Source organism: Colletotrichum phormii (assembly GCF_030913505.1).
Source record: "Colletotrichum phormii strain CBS 102054 chromosome Unknown BDP81scaffold_3, whole genome shotgun sequence".
NCBI lineage: Eukaryota > Fungi > Ascomycota > Sordariomycetes > Glomerellales > Glomerellaceae > Colletotrichum > Colletotrichum phormii.
In genome coordinates, this window is record NW_026851445.1 from 1,317,783 (window position 1) to 1,331,659 (window position 13,877).

General features: G+C 52.0%; 5 protein-coding genes across 5 annotated transcripts; 4 read left to right on the top strand and 1 right to left on the bottom strand.

The window, feature by feature from the left end:
* Window positions 1-1,065: 1,065 nt before the first annotated feature.
* BDP81DRAFT_128914 (uncharacterized protein) lies at window positions 1,066-2,776 on the top strand. The gene is made up of 2 exons (XM_060581713.1): window positions 1,066-1,397; window positions 1,469-2,776. The coding sequence occupies exons 1-2, from the start codon at window positions 1,271-1,273 to the stop codon at window positions 2,467-2,469; spliced, it is 1,128 nt and encodes a 375-aa protein (XP_060449785.1). The 5' UTR covers window positions 1,066-1,270; the 3' UTR covers window positions 2,470-2,776.
* A 1,553-nt stretch (window positions 2,777-4,329) lies between these two features.
* On the top strand, window positions 4,330-6,947 carry BDP81DRAFT_390462 (Cullin family protein; the record flags this gene model as incomplete). Its single annotated transcript, XM_060587406.1, has 6 exons — window positions 4,330-4,385; window positions 4,455-4,524; window positions 4,603-4,619; window positions 4,670-4,755; window positions 4,816-6,704; window positions 6,759-6,947. 6 exons carry the CDS (start codon window positions 4,330-4,332, stop codon window positions 6,945-6,947), a joined length of 2,307 nt encoding a protein of 768 aa, XP_060449786.1.
* A 2,998-nt stretch (window positions 6,948-9,945) lies between these two features.
* On the top strand, window positions 9,946-10,494 carry BDP81DRAFT_390463 (uncharacterized protein; the record flags this gene model as incomplete). Its single annotated transcript, XM_060587407.1, has 3 exons — window positions 9,946-9,967; window positions 10,021-10,144; window positions 10,200-10,494. The coding sequence occupies 3 exons, from the start codon at window positions 9,946-9,948 to the stop codon at window positions 10,492-10,494; spliced, it is 441 nt and encodes a 146-aa protein (XP_060449787.1).
* Window positions 10,495-12,003: 1,509 nt separating this feature from the next.
* On the bottom strand, window positions 12,004-13,071 carry BDP81DRAFT_418239 (uncharacterized protein). The gene has a single exon (XM_060589690.1). The coding sequence runs from the start codon at window positions 13,013-13,015 to the stop codon at window positions 12,266-12,268; it is 750 nt and encodes a 249-aa protein (XP_060449788.1). The 5' UTR covers window positions 13,016-13,071; the 3' UTR covers window positions 12,004-12,265.
* A 252-nt stretch (window positions 13,072-13,323) lies between these two features.
* Window positions 13,324-13,856, top strand: BDP81DRAFT_390465 (RNA polymerase II transcription mediator; the record flags this gene model as incomplete). The annotated part of the gene is made up of 3 exons (XM_060587408.1): window positions 13,324-13,365; window positions 13,426-13,540; window positions 13,597-13,856. The coding sequence occupies 3 exons, from the start codon at window positions 13,324-13,326 to the stop codon at window positions 13,854-13,856; spliced, it is 417 nt and encodes a 138-aa protein (XP_060449789.1).
* Between the last annotated feature and the right edge of the window lie 21 nt (window positions 13,857-13,877).

Consider the following 13,877-nt stretch of genomic DNA (forward strand, 5'->3'; position numbering starts at 1 on the left):
CAAGTGACGCAGGTCGGCGTCATGGGTCGTTCCTGTGATTTGAGTGGTGCGCCGAGTGCGAGGTGTCCACTGTTAGGGCGATACATGAAGGGGTATCCCCGGAGCTCAAGAGTGCTTGCATCAATGCCTATCAGAACCCCCTGCTCAGCTGCGCGATAGGGGAAGAAATGGGCCTGATACCATGTCCGATATCCACCCAGCTCAAAATCGACTGCCAAGCTGACGTGTGCCCCTCTATCACGACTGAATTTTCCTCTGGTCCCAGATCGCGCTCGCGCAAATTGGCTTTCGAAACCCGCTAAATTCCTCCATCTCAAGGGTGATGACTGCCCGTAGACTCGGGAGTACGTACCGTCTATTCTCGCAGGCAGCCGGCATCGAGGGGCCCACATGTCGGGTTGCTCGAGTCGTTAGGTTGCTCCAGTGCACCGGGTGCTACCAGCCTTCCAATCGCTTTTCCCTCTCTCTCCCTTCCGATTCCCTTTCCCCAGCCCTCCATTTTTGTCGTCCAGTCTGTTTGGCGCCGCAAGAGGTGTCTGGACTCTGCAGTCTCTCTGCAAAGTTTCCCGGTTTGCTGGAACGCCCGGGCAAAAGTTGCGGTCATAGACCTGGAGTGGCACAAACCGAGTGTCGTGTGGTTTGCTCTTTGGTGTTTTCCTACGAATACTTAGGCTGGCCACCGTCAGTTTTGGGATTCACCCTGCAGACAGAACCAAAGGACGGGACTGGACGGGGACGACGACGAAGCCAAGAAATAGCGACGCCAGCCAGCACCACTAGCTCATCTCTCCCCACGAGGACACAGCCGCCGCCTCCGCCGCCGTTGAGAGAGACACAGGGCGCACCCAACCGCTGCTAACTGTCTCCCGTCACGCGCACCTCTTTCTGCCGTGTCTTTTTTTTATTACTTTTACCTTGGGCTTTGGGCTTGATCACGGTCTCGTTGCTGCTTTACCTTCTTGCTTTTCTCAGATCATAATCTTATTTTCTTACGTCTCTCACCCGCTCCTTCGCCCTTACGACTTTCCTTCCCAACCTGTGTACTCACCTTCGACAACAAAAGGCACGATACACCACCTGCGATAATAATATCGATAGCTCGCTTTCATACGGCCTCGACCGAAAGGCGGAGGGCATATTAATATGCGAGCCTCTTTACACGCCATTGACGAAGCGTTCCACTCACGACGCTCACAATCGCAGACGACCTCGTCATAGCACCCCCTCCCCTCGAGTTCAGCGTCCAGCCTAAGCCAAGGCTGCGACTGCGATGAGCACATCCAGCCACCCGCCTGGCAGTTCCGCCTCAGCCGACTTTCGAGCATCAGTAGGCACAAGCAGTACCGCAATCGATAATGGTGCCCCGCGCCTGCGCTTACAACCGAAATCGCTCCCACGTAAGGACCATCTCCGGCTCGTTCGGGGCTTTGATTGAGCAGGAGCCGTACTAATCACCTTGTCGCAATAGCATGGATAGATTCATACGAGACGCGGTACGGCCAACCCAGCGAAGACCAGCTTCAACTGCTATCACCCCCGGCACGAACCGTTCCACCTCACCACAACCACCAGCCTAAGGAGCCTGATCGTCGGGTGTCGCGTGACGGCTGGGTCGACGAAATGGGCGATCCTGTCTTAGAGAATGCTCGCCCAAACACAAACAAACGGCTTACAGACTTCTTCCGTGGCAAGGGCGCGCAACACGGCAGAAAGTGGGATCACCTACGAACAGCAGAGCCTGTCATCGTCTCGCAACATAGGCCTGCAACCCAGGGCCCACCAGCAGCATGGAAGGACTTTCTACACTCGTCGGCCTACGGTCGCACGGAAGGCGAGGAGTCGGAGGTTGTGGATGTCAGCATGCTAGATAAGCTGCAACCCGACTTTAATAAGCGATACGACTCGCATGCCCACCGAGATTTGGAAAAGGGGTCGATGAAACAGAAGAGAACGAAGACCTTTGGACAAAGAATGTGGTCCCTTATTCTACGACACTACCTAGTGCCCCTGGTTTTCCGACTTACAGTCATGTTCACGTCCATCATCGCCTTGGCTATAGCAGCCCGGATATACGAAAAGGAGAACGCTAAGAGCAACGTCAGTCCGGAACGCGCGCAAAGTATTGTCGCTATTGCTGTCGATACGGTGGCAGTGCCTTACATCGGGTATATGATCTGGGACGAGTACACGGGCAAGCCATTGGGCCTTCGACCAGCCGTCCAGAAGATTGCCCTTATCCTGCTTGACCTCTTCTTCATCATATTCAAGTCAGCCAGCACTTCTCTGGCCTTCGAATCGCTAGTTTTCCATAATGTCGAAGCAGGGCAAGTGAGGCAGTTGAGTCAGGCCCTGGCATCTTTCATGCTGGCGGGTCTGCTGGCGTGGACCCTGAACTTCATGGTCAACATTTTCCGGACGGTTCAACGACTTGGAGGAGGCGAGGATGAAAGCTCTCACGATCGCATGTAATTTCGGGGGCATGGGAGGGGTTTTCTTTGGTCTTGTTGGGTATACCCGGTTCATTAAAAAGCCTGTACGATAACTGTAGCGCGCAACGGTAGCTGCGGTCCTTCCTCTTTGTTCATTATACATACTTCTGGCTGTCTAGTCACACGTTGATACCTTCCTTTACACAGTCTCAACAGTAGAATATGTGATTGGCCTTTTTGTGGGACATTTGTCAAAGTATGATGTGTTCTGATGTGTCAGATTGAAGATGAGAGATCTGACTCATTTTGGCTGGGGATGCATTTCACAGCTGGCGGTGCCTACCTCCTGGGCTCTCACCTCTGTAGGAAATAGAACTGACAGACATCCGTAACAAGGACGTATTACAAAGGTAGCAAAGCATGCGATTCAACTTCAGGTGGAGTTTGTGAGACGGCAAATAACAGTCAACAACAAGTAGTCTATATGTGACGAGCGGATGTGTCCATATCCAAGATCCTTGTTGTCTAGGAAAACCAAATAGGAAGCCGATGAAAGAGTTTTGTCACTTTGAGGTAATTGCTAAGGGGAGGGGAATGGTCAAGTAAGAGCCATGAGTCAAGACCTAAACAATATTTGTCCATGGGGCATCGTTCCTAGAAGCGGTGGACAAACTTCTTAAGCAAAATCACAGAGTTAGTCAGTTTTGTCATCTCTGGTGTAAAGTGAATGAGGTCGACTGTGACCAAGAGCCTCAACTATAAGATGCCGTTGAATCGGTAAGGTCTAGGTGGGTGCAAGAGACAAGAGGACAAGGTAGTTGTACCAATCAAGAAGTAAGGTAAGGCTGAGAAGTTCCGATGTCACCTCCGTTCCACCCCCGGCAAAACCCTGAAGTAAGGTACCTTTAGGCTGTGTCTTAATTGCGGCTTGCCTGGTCGCGTACCTGAAGCAGACGACCATAAAGCACGCCTTCCCTATCGTAGATTACCAAAGCTGATGGCCAGGGGCGGTGGCGCTCGGCAGAATTTTCCACTAAGCCTATCCAGGTATAGACCCACTTCCCTTTCCGACAGCCAGTCCCAAGCACCCAGGCCTCACCCAGGTTCAGACTTCAGAGGGCAGAGTCCCCACTCTCCACCACTCACGCTGTGACGAAGAGGTGGGCGTGGGCTAGCCTGAGTCTTGTTGCAGCCCAGAGCGTGGTCGTGTCGCTACCGTATCCGTAGCTGGCCACCGTCAGACCTGGATCCTCCACCACCGGACGCCGCCTCCATCTGCAGCGCCTTTCATCCAGCAAGCAAAGCAGCCTTTCTTTCTACCCACCAGTCGACCAGTGTCTGCCTGATCGCGTCCACAGCTATTGTCTCCAGGCTACAAAGTTCTCTTCTTCATTTTCTAGCTTTCCCATTCAAGGTGCTATTCGAGCAAAGTACGGCCTCACTTCCCTTCTCTCTGACTCAGACAAAGGGTGCCGTGTTCCTTCCCTTTCCGCCCCCCCAGACCCCCGTAACGTAAGGCAGCCTCTCCCTCCTTCCAACCCTTGCGACCACCGGCCTTTCCTTTGCATCTCCGTTCTTCGACTTCGATTTCCAGAAGCGTCCAAGTCCACGCCACGACATAAACCTTTCTTGACCATCCACTGATTCTCCTTCATCCTTCCACCAACGGCAGGACTGGAGGATCAAATACATTTTTTCCATCTCTTGCCTAGACGGTCTTTCTAAACTTCTCGTCTCTCGCAGCAGGCCCCCCCCCCCCCCCCCCCCCGCCTTCTACGCCGAATCGACCCCCGAACCAACGTCCGCCCCTCCCCCACCACGACGGCCACGACGGCCTCACCGATTTCCTCCGCCGACAGCGCGCTCGATCTGAGAGCTTTGGATCATGTCTACAGCCAAGATGGCGCCCGCCGTCCAGATGCCTCCAGTCCCCAACCGGGAGGACATTGGAGCCACGTGAGTGGACCTCTGCAGCCTCGCGACTCCGTCGCCGTTGGTCGAACACCCCGCGCTGACTGCGTACAGATGGAAGTACCTTGAGGCAGGCATCCAGCGCATCATGCTAGATCTTGAGCGTGGTATCGACATGCAGATCGTGAGTTGAACTACCCAAAGCTGCTCCACGTTCCTCGTGCCAGATGAAAGAGTGCTAACCACTACTCGCTCGCCACAGTACATGGGAGTCTACACGTACGCCTCGCTGACCGGTCGCTATCTTCATCTTCTAACTTGGTCTCTAGTGCTGTTCACAATTTCTGTACATCCCAAAAGGCCGTCGGATTGTCCGTACCCCAGGGAAGCATCGGATCAGGCAACCACAGAGGAGGTGAGCATGGAACACGCTTCCGCTGCTGCGTAGGGTGGTCAAACTGACATCTCGTTATAGCTCACCTTCTCGGAGAGGAGCTGTACAACAAGCTCATCGAGTACCTCAAGCAACATCTCGAAGGGCTTGTTCAACAGTCCAAGACACACACCGACGAAGCCTTGCTGACCTTCTACATCAAAGAATGGAACCGATACACGATTGCGGCCAAGTATATTCATCACCTGTTCCGGTATCTGAACCGACACTGGGTGAAACGCGAGATGGATGAGGGTAAGAAGAACATCTACGACGTCTACACGTTACACCTGGTCCAGTGGCGAAGGGTCCTCTTCGAGCAGGTATCGACCAAGGTTATGGAAGCGGTTCTGAAGCTGGTCGAGAAGCAGCGCAACGGCGAGACCATCGAGTACGGTCAGATCAAGCAAGTTGTCGACTCTTTCGTGTCCCTCGGTCTCGACGACGCCGACCCCACCAAGTCCACTCTCGACGTCTACCGCTTTCACTTCGAGCGCCCCTTCTTGGCTGCGACGAAAGAATACTACCAGAACGAGTCGAAACAATTCGTCGCCGAGAACAGCGTCGTCGAATATATGAAGAAGGCGGAAACGAGACTTGAGGAAGAGGAGGAGCGGGTGCGCATGTTCTTGCACGCTGATATCATCACACCACTGCGCAAGACGTGCAACCAAGCCCTCATCGCCGATCACTCTACGCTACTTCGCGACGAATTTCAGGTTCTCCTGGACAACGACAGAGAGGAAGATATGGCCAGGATGTACAAGCTCCTGTCTAGGATTCCAGAGGGCTTGGATCCACTGAGGCAGAGGTTCGAGACACATGTCCGCAAGGCAGGTCTGAGTGCCGTGGAGAAGGTGGCATCCGACGCGGAGAAGCTGGAGCCAAAGGTCTACGTCGATGCGCTGTTGGAGATCCACTCCCAGTACTCGGGCTTGGTGACGCGTGCCTTTGATGGCGAGGCCGAGTTCACGCGGTCCCTGGATAATGCCTGCCGCGAGTTCATCAACCGAAACGAAGTCTGCAAGTCAGGCTCCAACAAGTCGCCAGAGCTCTTGGCCAAGTATACAGATGTGTTGTTGCGCAAGAGCAGCACTGGCATCGAGGAGGGCGAGCTGGAGAACACGCTCACCCAGATCATGACCGTGTTTAAGTACATTGAGGATAAGGACGTGTTCCAGAAGTTCTACTCACGCATGCTTGCCCGCCGCTTGGTGCACAGCAACTCCTCATCGGACGACGCGGAAACAAGCATGATCAGCAAACTCAAGGAGGCTTGTGGTTTCGAGTACACCAACAAGCTCCAGAGGATGTTCCAGGACATGCAGACGTCCAAGGACCTCAACGTCAGCTTCAAGGAGCATGTCGCCGGTCTTGAGGGCGTTAAGACCACCCTCGATTCCCAGTACTCTATCCTTGGAACTGGTTTCTGGCCCCTGACTGCACCAAACACCAGCTTCACTCCTCCGCAGGAGATTAATGACGACTGCGAGCGGTTTACCCGATTCTACAAGAACCGGCACGAGGGCCGCAAGCTCACGTGGTTGTGGCAGCTTTGCAAGGGCGAGCTGAAGGCTGGCTACTGCAAGAACAGCAAGACGCCCTACACATTCCAGGTATCTGCCTATCAGATGGCCATCCTGCTCCTGTACAACGATAAGGACAAGCACACTTACGAGGATATCTCGGGCATTACGCTTTTGAGCTCCGAGGTTCTTGACCAGGCCTTGGCCATTCTTCTCAAGGCCAAGGTCCTCATTATGTCTCCTGCTGAGGGTAAGCCGGAGGACGGCAAGAGCTTCCGCCTCAACTACGACTTCAAGAGCAAGAAGATCAGAGTCAACCTGAACCTCGGTGGTGCCAAGGAGGCGAAGCAGGAGGAAGTGGAGACGAACAAGACGATCGAGGAAGACCGCAAGCTTCTGCTGCAGGTATGTTTGTTTATTTCTAAGACACGTGAATTTCACCTACTAACAAGGCAACAGTCTGCCATCGTTCGTATCATGAAGGCCAGGAAGAAGATGAAGCACACTCAGCTCGTCAGCGAGACCATCAACCAGATCCGGTCGCGCTTCGTGCCAAAGGTTTCGGACATCAAGAAGTGCATAGAGATTCTGCTCGACAAGGAGTACTTGGAGCGACTCGAAGACGACGAGCTTGGATACCTGGCGTGATGGGAAGTGGATCTTACTTTCGGGAGGAGGAAATACCCCCTTGCCTCTCTCGATGGCTCATGTATTACAACAACCTCAAAACTGCATACAACACCACACCCAGTCTCACCAGGCATCGATTTGACTTACCCGGACACATATAAGGCGTGTGCAGGTTCTTCGGCAACAGGACGGAGGAACACTGATGAAGGGATTTGTTCTGCTTCGGGATACGGGCAGTGGGCAGGCGGGGAGGTTTAGATAGCTGCATGCGGTTTTCCTTGACTGTTCAACAAAAAGTGTTTACACGGTGATCTTGGTGATGAGCAAGGAGAAGCCGGGCGATATGGCCACCCTATGGGTCAACAGCGTAGATCAACAGCGTAGATCTAGGGTAATTCTCGTGTTGAAGAGAAGTATGCAGACCTTGAATTGTCAATCAGTAGAACTGTTGCGGTGCTGTGCCATGGTGCTCTCTGTGATGAGAAGATGTACCTGTCAATTGTAAAAGTGACTGGGATTACGACGGCGAGCTCAGCTGGCCTGTTGAGTTGAGGGGTGCCTAGGTAGGTAGTGCGGATGGAGCTGCGTTGAAACAGCGTTGAAGCAAAACTACAATAGACAGAGCCCAGGGAACCTTATGTATACAGCTACTCCGTACATTGTCTATAATTAATCTAATACTATTCTCAAGATCGAGGTTCCGTTCTACTCTCATTGCATTGTTGCTGTAGTCCGCAATGCTCTAGTCTTTGGGAAGTGACTAAGCGGGGGAACCTCCATCGCAAGATGAAGAGTTGTTGATGGTTGGCGACCTCCCCTCAACCACGGGATCACAAGAAAACGCTTCACACAAGAAGAACCGAATTTTATTCAGATATCTTTCTCTCTGCGGAAGTGCTTTTTTTATTTACCAATGCCTTTTTTGTTTTCTTGTGTTGATGCGGGGGAGGCAGTTACGCGGTGTTGCGTCCTCTCACGCTATCTTCGACTCTGCCTCTGTTATTCATCACATACGACCATACCCACTGGAAAACTCGGGATCCCGTCCGCTCTCCCATAGATAAGCCAGTGAGGGCCGGATTAGTAGTTGGGTCGGTGACGACCAGCGAATACCTGGTGTTGTATGTTTTTGAAGTTTTGTTCGTTGATATGGGGTGGGTGGTGGATGAGGGCTCCGCTAGGTGGAGCTATCGTGAGGTCTGGGGGCTTCGAGAAGTGGTTTGGATTTTTGGTTTCTTGGACTGCGGGGTTGACTAGGCCGTTTGGTTTAGTTTTGGGGGATTATACTTGAATCCTTGATTTGAACACACTTGTATCCCTTGTGGGAGGGTATACGGATATACATCGAAGTCCATTTAGACAAGATGCCGCCGCCAGGAGCGATCAATTGTGCTACGACTTCAGGTCAAAGTCCCATGTCGGGTGATTGCTGTAAAAGGGACTGGTACAAAGAACTGTTGAGAAGTTCAACATGCGCTCTGCGAAGAGTCCAGAGGTCTCAAGGGCTCTGGTGGTGATGGTGAGTGGCGTTGAGCCGCCTCCCGGCATGGTAAATAGAATATAGTTGAGATGCGGTTCAGTATATCCTGTAGACAGAGTCTTACTCTCGGCCGTTTTTTGTTTCTATCGAATTTCGGTTCGAACCACGAATTTGTAGCGTGTGTCTAGTATCTGGGCTGTATCTGTTCTGACATCTCTGCCTTTTCTCTGACTCTGGAACTTGTGAAATGCTGCTTTGCTTCGTCTGTACTCATTGTTTGTGTTAGCATATCGCATCTGGTTTGACCATGCGGTAGACTGTGTGAAGTAGGGAAAGTGTTCGTACATTAGGTATTGCGTGGAAAGTGGGCGAGTAAGTGGACCAGATCTAAGCTTACAGTTTACATGGCCTGCGAGAGGTGGCTTTGTGAGTGCTCGTTGCGGCACCAAAGTAAGGCTTTCTAACAACAGGCTTTAGGTAAGGTGTAATAAGGTGTCGTATTTCCCAAGAATGGGAGGACCTATGAGTTGCGTTGAGCTGCCTCTTGCTGTGCGGAACGGCTTTTGTCGAAAACTTAGTCAAGTTCTTCGTGAGGCTAGATCTGGCTCAAGGCAGTTTAATCCATCCAGGTCGTTCATCTGTACATAGCTCAGTTTTCTAACCAACGGTATCCATCTTTTGTCCAAGGGGGCTTCTGAGTTCGTTGTAAAGGTTGCCGACGCAACAGGATGTCATTTTGGGACAAGGCTGGCTATCGTTTGCGTGCTCAGCTTGCGAGCCTGCGTCGTCCACACGATAACCACATTTAGATTCGCTGTCGCAGCGCAGATGAGCAGTGAGGCGCTATCAAATCAGTCGTCAAGTTCTTCATGCAGCCAAGTCCTCCTCGCCACGGGGCGCAAAGCCATAAGCTTATGATGCGTCGTAGGTGCATTGAAGCCCCCACGGGCTCAGCCTGATTCACGGTATACATATCTTGTCCGTCTGCACATGAATAACGATTTCCCGCCATGCCCATATGTCGTTTTTAGTATCTCAAAGTGATTGCAATATTTCAGAATGGCGACCCACCAAGACGCTTCTCCCATCACTAGCGATAGTCTACTTGATAGACCTCCTCGACCTTCGTCTGTATCCGACATAGATGAAGTATATGACAGACCAGAAACAACAACATCAAGCGAGCAGCCTGGTGATCTTCAGGATACTGGCTCGATAAGTGACTATACCATCATTCCAGTAGAAGAAGAGTCCCGAGAAGAAACCCAAGGGCCTTCGTCAACCAATCCTGAACGCACGGAGGAGGCCGATCTCAGCCAGGCTGAGAAGAATAGCCTACTTAATCAGCCTCTCGGCAGAGTATCAACCCTGAAGCAATGGAACCTAGAGTTAGTGGCACTTTTAACATCCGCGATTGCTTTCATCATCATGGTTATCCTCTTGGTGGTTAGAAATGGGAAACCGCAACCGGACTGGGCTTACAGTGTGAGCATTAACACACTTGTCGCAATATTGACCACACTTATAAGAGCCGCAATGCTATTCGTGATAGCAGAAGGTGAGATTCTTATCTTCTCCTTACTGATGGGACCACACACTCATGATACTTAGTTGTGGGACAAGCCAAATGGTCATGGATGGCGGTGCCGCGGCCGCTACGCCATGTCGAACGTTTTGACAATGCTGGCAGAGGTGCATGGGGCTCTTTGAAGTTCTTGCTTTTCATACCTAAACAGTACGTGACACATTAGATGGGAGCCGAAAGTAACCATTATTGACATTTGCAATAGATCCGCAACTGTAATAGGTGCTCTGGTTGTGATAGCTTCCTACGCCACCGGCCCCCTATCCCAACAAGCCGTCAAAACATACCCTTGCGAGGTTTCGTCCAAGGGTGTTGCTCGCATCTCAGTTGCAGAACGGGCTACAAACGTGGACTCCCCGCGAGCTATTGGATTCCTCAGTCCGCAGATGAGCACCGTCGCCATTAATGGTTTACTTGGTATCCCTCCCGACGTTTCTCAGCTGTTCCAGTGCGATTCGGGCAACTGTGTATTCGAAGCCATGTCTGGAATCACGCATTAATCCGTGGGGCTTTGTAGCAAGTGCACCGATGTGAGATCCGAGTTGCAGGAATTTGACCGGTTCGGGTACAAGTTTCTCGACAGGTATCAGACAGAATACCGCTTCCACAACGACTCTTCGTTTGGGGTCAACACCAATATCGAACCGACATTATTCAATGCGACAATAACGGGTAACTTTACGGTCGGCACGTCTTTCCTAACGCTGTCGGTGGCAGGCTGTGTCGCACAACCAAATGCAGAAGCTCAGGCAGATCGATACTGCGGACACGACTATAAAAACATGCCAAAACTCAGCTCTGACCTCGACATTGTTGCTGCTAATTGCAGCCTCAAACCTTGTCTTCGCCGTTAGCATGGAAACATTACCAATGGCACTCTCAATGAGAAAGTAATCTCAACTGAGCTGATAAAATCCACAGAACGGGGGTCTAACCTGGGGTACGTAACGACAATCCGGCCTTGTCTTGTCAGTGGAAAATGGTACGACTTATCCAACATCACCAACGCCCCTCGGAACGGCTTGAACTGGACCTCGTGGACTTCAAACGGAGCTACCCAGGAGGCTCCGGCACAGTGTGTTAGATCTTTGCACATCGAAGAGTTTTCTGGCATCATGAGTTTCCTCCAGCGGACTCTGAATGGTTCTTGCAAGTTGTATGATGCGTTTGAAGACGGGCCAACATCGCCCGACGCCGATAATGGCATCGGGCAGGAAAGCATGCTGGATTGCAACACCGGCTGGTGGATTGACGCACTCTACAATGGGGGGAGAGCTACGTTCGAGGGCTTTGCAGAGGCTCACGACAACATGGCAACAGCTATCACGAATCGGATGCGTGTCAACGGACGAACTTGGTCAGGTACAGAGAGTTATCAGGAAGGGACCTGCAGCAAAACATCGATTTGTGTAAGGCTTGAAAAATGGTGGCTACTTTACCCTGCGGCACTTCTAGTATTGACATCGGCCCTGCTCGTAACCGCATATGTGCAAAGCTGCCGAGACAGTGGAAGACAGCCCATCTGGAAGTCGTCGATCCTTCCTCTGCTATTCTACAGCATATAGAAAGAGCACGATTCGGATGAACGTCATGATGGCCCAGCCAATGACTCTTCGGTACCTCTTTTACCTCTCGCTGAACTAGAGTCTCGAGCCGACAAGACGATAGTGAGTTTTTGTGGCGGTAAGGAAGGCGCAAGGTTCATCGTTGAAGAAGGGGTGGTGGAAGCCAAGTGAGAACCGGGAAGTAAAGATGTTTCCTTGGTGGCTGATGGGTATGGGTGGAATTGGTGTGGGAATAGGTATGATGTGATGATAGCTTCAGTACCCCATGCGTGTAGACGAATAGGGACAGAGACCAAACCTTTATTTAACCTTATTATAGCCTCTAAGTCCTGCACCAGCTGCCCTACGCCATTGTGACTTCATGCAACGGCATGTTTTCTACAACATGGCTTCTAGAGATAGGCCGACTACCTTCCAGCGTCGCGATGCTATTATGACCTATGGCACAGATAGAAACGTCTGAGTTCCATGACTCTGCACTGCTAGGCTGTCTCTGTTGTGCCAAGAGATATTGCGTGGGGAGTTTGTTTGCAATGATATCTCGTCACTCCATAGCCACTGAACTCTTCATTTTTAGTGAAGATATATGACACTCTCGCCTCTGCGTTGATTCCTGACGAGTGCCTCCCAGCGAGCTTATTCCAACTCCCGCGCGGTGTACCTCACTGTTGGCTTCGGTTGGATGCTTGATGGTTGAGCCGGGACTTCAGCCGCTCTCGGCGACGTCCACCTTCGGGCCGTTCGGGATTCGCTTTCCGTTGTGAGTCAAGACAATCTGCGACCCGTCCTCCCCATCCTCGGCATGACGCATCGTCACGCCAATACCTCGCAGACCCTCCTCGTCCGCTCGCTGATTCCAGAGCATCTGCTGCACAACCCCTTCCCTTGAGCACGAGATGAATCCCATGGGCCAGCGGCTCCGTCCCAGAGACTCTCGTACGCCCTTGCTTGCCGGCTTCTCGCTAACCAGGAAGGCAATGACTCCTTCACCACGCCAGCCCACAGGGGCGCCGATGAAGGAACCTTCCAATTCCCTGACTATCGAGGGGCCGACGCGTTGGGCACCCCCTTTACACTGAATTATGACCTTCAGATTCTCAGTTCGTGAAGGAAGACTCCAGGTGCCGAGGAGGTCAATGCCTTGGTCGAATGCTCCGCCTACACGCTTGGCGTGGATGCCGTATTGGGCGAGTGTTGAGGAGACTGTGTACTCATAGTGAGTTCCGACGTACACCGTTGATGCCACATCAAGCCCGGTACGACTTGCGTATGCAAGAAATGATGTAATGTCATGGTGGTTTGTTGATGGAGCGTCAGGGTATAACAACTCCGGACCCTTCTCTTGTCGTTTTCTCAATGATGGACATGTCGATAGGGGAGCCGAAAGTATTGATGGAATGGTTGGTCGGTTGTGGCGGGACAAATGCCTTGGTAATGAGCGTAATAGAGCTTGCATGCTCTTGATATTTTGAAACCAGAATCAGGAAATGATCAAAACTCGGCAGGCAGGTTCACATGTTACAAGTACTGGAGAAGCATCCATCCATGTTGTTCCCTGAATTGAGCACATTCAGACCGAAAGGTTGGCTGCAGTTGAAAAAGGTACGTACCGCAGCTCCCATGCGATCCTGGGCTGGCCAGTGCGTTCACGCCTAGGTGCATAGCGGCCGGCCCGCAGAACAACCTCCAGCATCGCATTCGCAACCTCCAAGGTTGTCTGTCACTATTTACTACATTGCGCAGAATTACTGCAGTACCGGCGCGATGGGCGACAGACTCACTCAATTGCAAGACGCTGTGGACCAGGTATGTCTAACTGTCTCTCTCTCATCTGCCCATCTAGCAAATGCTAACTTCCGTCTCTAGCTTGCCCAGCAATTCGTCGCAAGCTTCCACTTCGTCCACCGGCGCCATGATCTCGAGCTGCTCGGACCCAACGATAAGATTAGAGAGGTCAAACAGGATCCGGAACAGAAAGAGGGTATGCAATTATAGACCTGAATATGACAGACAAATGCTAAACAAGCTTGCTCGCAGTCGATCCCCTCCCCGCAGACGAATTCAAAGATGGCCTAGCCGAGCTGTCGCGCGACCTCATCATCAAGGAACAACAAATCGAGGTCCTCATCTCCAGCTTGCCGGGCTTGGACAGCAGTGAAGCCGACCAGGAGCGCTATATCCAGGAGCTGGAAGACGAGCTCAAGGTCGCAGAGAGTCAGAGGCAGGACGCGATACGAGAGAAGGACCAGATTCTGGCAAAGCTTGATGAGGTGATCAGAAGCGTTCGACGGCCGTGATACGTCACATTGGTCACCGGG